The 5775-nt window shown below is 40.3% G+C and overlaps 1 protein-coding gene across 3 annotated transcripts in view; it reads right to left on the reverse strand.

The window, feature by feature from the left end:
• Positions 1-212: 212 nt before the first annotated feature.
• Positions 213-5775, reverse strand: part of LOC113205458 (uncharacterized) — a 26564-nt gene continuing 21001 nt past the window's right edge. The window contains exons 2-10 of one of the 3 annotated variants that reach the window (XM_052267664.1): positions 5513-5585; positions 4656-4735; positions 4438-4558; positions 4245-4358; positions 2268-2406; positions 2054-2207; positions 1772-1955; positions 977-1439; positions 213-303 (exon numbers count right to left, since the gene is read on the reverse strand). In XM_052267664.1, coding sequence (XP_052123624.1) covers positions 215-303; positions 977-1439; positions 1772-1955; positions 2054-2207; positions 2268-2406; positions 4245-4358; positions 4438-4558; positions 4656-4735; positions 5513-5585 — 1417 coding nt within the window. In that variant the 3' untranslated portion in view covers positions 213-214. Of the gene's footprint in view, positions 1440-1771; positions 1956-2053; positions 2208-2267; positions 2407-4244; positions 4359-4437; positions 4559-4655; positions 4736-5512; positions 5586-5775 lie in introns of all 3 variants that reach the window. The other 2 variants (XM_052267663.1, XM_052267662.1) reach the window with 2 other exon arrangements.

Raw genomic sequence — 5775 nt, forward strand, 5'->3', positions numbered from 1 at the left:
TGCATGGTCGCACGGGGCCATAAGGCGCCATGGCGAGCGACGATAGGCAAGCCCGCCCGCACGCGTGAATCCGGTACAGTATAAGCAGAAAAAAACCACGGCGCGGATCACCCACCCTGTAGATGTAAAGCAACTGAGCACTGAAAGGGTTTCTGTAAAGAACGAGTACCAGTATTCACACAAAATTAATTTTGTGTTTTCTTTCCTCCTTGTTTCAATCTAACGTATTACTTGCTGGCTTCACGGTATGATTCGTTTTCTCGAAGTCCTCCGAAGGCGAGGGAGAGTGACATACCCCGGCATCTGTACATTTAGTAAAAATTGAGAGAGTAAAATGAAACAGTGTTTTTGATACAGGAAAAACCAAAACCTATTAACTTTTCACTGAAGTACAGTTCATCATCTGATTTCATGTGGTGTGCAACAATAACAGTTAATTGGTATCAAGACTCAAACTCAACATACACACAAACACACAAAACATAAAACCTTGCGAGAATATTCCTATGTTATATGCAGAAAGCGTTAGCACCTGGTTGGTCCTTTCAAGTCGGTGTGTATTTGAAGCTTTCACACCACATGCTTCAACCATATCTTATAAGCAAAAGCTGATGAAACTTTAGTATGATTGGAAGGAGTACAAAGGCATAGGGAGTTAAACATTATGATTTCGTTATTTTCATATATTTTGAATTAGCAATCGGTTGGGTAGGTTTGACAGTAGAGGAAAGGTTAAACAGATTTGGCATAGATAAGTAGGGATTATGAAGTGGACTCCTCTTTTTCATCAGAGAATGGGTTTTACAGGGATTGCTTGATTCTCTCCTCAAGAGAAGAACACTAGTAGGTTTAGTATTTTTGCTTGCTGTTCTGGCATTACTCTCAACTAAAATATTAACACTACCACTCAGTCTTCGAGAAGACACAAGAGACATGCGAGCCTTCACAACTGTACCATGCTCAGGATTTGACATACTTTCTATATCACTTGTGGATTTGCTAGGAGGCACTGGGGCTCGTAACTTTTTATAGCGTCCTGCACGGGCTGCTTTATCCTTAAAATCTTGGCTATCATCACACAGTGTGTCAGATAAAAAAATTGACTCTGAACCATCTGCTTTTTCAACGTTAAGTGAAGGTTGGCACATTGAGATGGAATCATTAGGACCTTCATTTCCTTTTGAAATATTTTTCTTGATCATCTCGTCATTGTCTTTCAGAAATCTCATTTGGTTTGTTTTTGTCACAATACTATCAGAAACTTTTGTATATAGAGGACTTCCACTTGGAGTTTGGGAGGAAAGTATTTTGTTTATGTCTCCTTTTCTTGATGACAGCAAGGATTTAATTTCAGATAACATGGAATGGGATAGGAAAGGAGATTGAGAGGGTACTCCATCCTTTGAAATATCTAACTCGTCCACCAATGATGCCACTCCCTTGAAGAAAAAAAAAGAACAGAATTGTCTGAAACCATCTTGACAAAATTTGAGTCCAGGAGAGATTGAAAGGATCCATAGTTAAAGAAAAGTTTTAAAAAAGACTTTTTTTTACCCCTAAATGTTCCTGATTAAGTTGAATTCATGCACTTATTGTACAGGCATAAGAAGAGTAGATGAGTTACTGATGAGATTTTACCAAACATCCAGCATCCCTCATGAAACTTTAAATAAAATTACCGTGATAATAAAAGGAAGCTAAGCACATGAATCCAGAGTAAAGATATATTTATTTAAACTGGCTATCACATGACAAGTTTGTGGAGACTTACCTCAGAGCTCCTGTTAGAGGAAGAATTACCACTGTAGATTGGCCTCCTTGATTTAATATGTGCGGATCGTAAGAATATATCCTCTAAGGTATGGTCACTGGTTGGAGAATTCCCTTGAGATGAACTAAACAAATGGTCGGCGCTGGAATACCCAGAACTCACATCTTCCATTGATTGAGGCAGGCTGTTAAGAAATAAACAACACACATTAGAACACAAAGGAGAATTTTGGAAGAACAGTAAATAGATTAGTATTTAGTTCTGTATAAAAGCGTAACTGACCATACAGCATTTGGTCTATCTCCCTTCCCTCTCTGCTTTAAATCTAAGTCCACCTCAGAGAAGTATATTTCCATTGGACTAGATACTGAACCAGACCGCTGACCAGGATGTACATAGGATCTCCTCATGTATTGTAGATCTGGATAAACATGGACTTCACAGAAAATATGGTAGATTTGTATTACAATGAAAAAATAATTTAAAACTGACAAACCTCCACTATGGTCCGCAACATCTTGTTCCTCCTGGAGGCTTCCCAAGCCTATAGCCCTGTACTTCAACTCATCTTGGGAGTCTGATAAATCAGACAAACTGTAGCTCTTTCGCAATTGGTTCATAAGCCCTCCGCCACCCTGTTCCCATTCAAAAAATGTTTACTGACAGTGTCACGAAATGCTACCTCAAAAATTGGAAGTAGAAAAAAAGTTGAATTAGGTAATGTGTTGCATGCTTTGTAAAAGTAAACATAGACAGTAACAGGCAATGGTCTCCATCTATGGAGAGTTAGTGAGGTGCAAAGCATTTTCACAAGTGCCTAGCAGCAACGCAAATGGCTGTGTTACACCCATCAAAACGTGAAAATCAATTGAAGAAACATGCAAGGTTTTTTAAGAATCAGTTAAAAACATTTAACTTTAAAGAACTAAATCATTATTTATTCATTTTTATTAAAGACACATTTAACATTTCAAATTATTTAGCACAAGAAAGATTTAACTAAACTTGACAATTTTACAAAAGATGCTGAACAGCAATGCAGTACTTACAACATCATAATAAAAACCACCTAAGAACAGAATGATATTTATGAAAAAATTATGTATGTATCTTTATGCTAAGAGTGGTCGTGGTCAGTCATAAATAATTAGTAACTCACTGAGCCTTTAAAGCTCAACTTACAATGTTTATCAACAGTTGCATATTCACTGGTCTTAATACTAAAAGGCACATATTACAGGATCAAACAGTACAGACTGGAAAATGTTACAGTATAGCTCACTCGTGAAGAATGAGGAGATGTAAGCATTCCTGATTCAATCTATTTGACGATCAATTGAGATCAACTTTAAATATCAGTCGAATGCAAAAACCTATACATTTTGAAAATCATAATCTTCAAAATAAATCCCTAAAACATAACTTATCACATTTCAAACTAGATGAATAATTCAACTTCAAGTTTATGAAATACAAAATTTTTTGTGCAGCTTTGCTGCAAAATGAGACCATTAAAACCACAAATTAAGGGTAAAAAAAGGGATATAGATCAGTCTTTAGATTAAAAACAGCAATTTTCAAATCCTTCCTTAAGATAAGTATTTCTACCAAACAATCCAAAGGAAAACAAAAATTTTCATGAATGATATGACTGACGTTCTAGGAATTTGACTGGAAAATTCTAAGCAAAACCATAAAATAATGAATAATTATGAGTCATCCATATCTTCGTCATCAATCTGATTAGTTTTGACTTGTTTCCGGCTCCTAGCACTACGTCGTATACGTCGAGCGCGAGGGGCTTTCTCTTCTTCCACTAGATCGTGTTCATGTTCAAGTTCCTCAGGCTCCTCCTTCACGAGTGCTGGCGGGATGTAGTCTGCATCATCATCGTCAGAGTATTGGAAACCATCGGCATTCTCCAATTGCTGCATAGCTAGTTGGTAAAATCCATTGGAATACCCAGGCTCAGGAACTCGCCCATTACTTATATTTTCTCTTCCATCAACATCAGTCCTTGACAAAGGTTCAGGAGCAACGGCTGGTAATCTTTCTAACACAGCTGTATTTTGCAGGCCCTACAGATACCAGAGGCAAGGGAAAGAGAAACAAAAAGGCACATTCAAGTTAAGTGCGAAACTCGTGAGTTACAAACATAATGTGATAGCGTACTGTGACTCCAATCAAAATTTGTTATAACATTTGTTAAACAGAAAGTCACGAATGGTAAAAGGGATTGGTAAGAGTAGTGACAAAGTGGGAAACAGTTAATTAAAATCTAGTCTTTCATTCCAAAAGCAGTTATTTTTAACTGGAGGTTCAAAGAAAAGCTACAAGTGGATTAAGGGGGTTTTAAGCGGTGTTGTGAGCTTATTTTCTCACCATTGAGCACCTTTACATGCAATTCAGCTACAGCGAGCCAGTACCAAAAAAGACAGTGGGATTTGGTTAATATTAGAGTGAAAGAACTTACCTTAATTGCTGTTTGCATCAAAATGTATTTAGCATAGTCAACTCCCCGAGCTCCAAGCTTTAATATTGTGCTGTAACCCTGGACCTTGGCATTTTTTATTGCCTCATCAATTTCCTGCCAAAAAAATTCACATTAAATTCAAGCTTGAGCTTGACAAGAGGTCATAGACTTAAAGGTTTAAGATGAAACGTACCTTCTCTTTCTTTGTGAAGGTAGGATGCACAAACTTGCGATATATTATACTAGACCCCTTAGTGGCGGGAGCAAGAAGCCATAGAACTACAATTATTTTTATTTCATAATAAAATGGAAACCTGCATTTCAAAAAAAATAAAAAATAAAAAAAGGAAGCAATTTAATATCATTCCACAGACAAGAAATAATACATACGAGAAAAAATAAACCACTCACCAAAAGCTGAGAAGAACATCGGTAAATGTCTCGGCGCACGTGAAGAGTGCGAACACTATCCAGTACATCATCCATTTCACCTGAAACACAGACAGTGTGAGTGCAATGCCCTGCACAGACTGTTCGTACGCACCACTACTACTACTACAACCTCTGCCCCCTCCCCTCCCCTCCCCCAATCTACTCTCAGCTCCACTTGGCTGGCGGCCAGCTCACTGCACCCCAACAGGCGGAAGGGCCGGGCAACACACCACGCAGCACACGCAGGTCACAAAGAGCACCGTGCTCGAGATGCCGCCTGCTCCACCGCCAAGCGATTCTCGACTCTGCCCTTTCGCGGCCGACCCGCCGTGTCACTCCCCTCGACTCCGACGGCAAACTTGTCGCGCGCAAACCCAGTAGGCCAACCCGCAACACTGCACTGAAAACGAAAGTGTGCAACTAGCATGCACATGGCAGTTTTAAACTCTTTGTTGCACAGTCTTATGTGTTGGACTGAAAATTTGGATACTTAAAAGCGTTCAAACGGTAAATTTGAACACTTTAAAGTGTCCAAGTGCTTGAACAATTTTAAGTGTTCGACTTTACTGTTCCGCAGTTTTTAGATTTCAAATGTCCACCGTTAAACACTTAAAAGTGTGCAACGCAGTGTAGTGTTGAGCACTTGCGTGTGCACGCCAGTTGCACCCTTTAGTCATCAGTGTGTTGTGCGCGGCAACCCTGCCCTGACACATGGTACGGACTTGCCCGTCGAACAGACGAACGCACACCATGGAAACGAGGACTTCGCCTCTACTCTGGAACTTCCCCCAACACAACGCCAGCCTCCTCGACGACATGACGCAGGACATACTCACATACTCCTTGACGTCCTTGGTGCGGACCGCCTTGTAGGAGGCGTAGGCCGGGTAGAGCGTGCCGAACAGCAATCTGCAAGCAGAGTGTAAACGAGCACGCGTGAGTCTCTGACGAGCATCTCTGACATCACCTCAGCCGCGCCCGTGGGCCCGTGGCAGAGTGTAAACGAGCACGCGTGAGTCTCTGACAAGCATCTCTGACATCACCTCAGCCGCGCCCGTGGGCCCGTGGCAGAGTGTAAACGAGCACGCGTGAGTCTCTG

This window comes from Frankliniella occidentalis, unplaced genomic scaffold, assembly GCF_000697945.3.
Source record: "Frankliniella occidentalis isolate FOCC.00 unplaced genomic scaffold, Focc_3.1 Scaffold56, whole genome shotgun sequence".
Classification (NCBI taxonomy): Eukaryota; Metazoa; Arthropoda; class Insecta; order Thysanoptera; family Thripidae; genus Frankliniella; species Frankliniella occidentalis.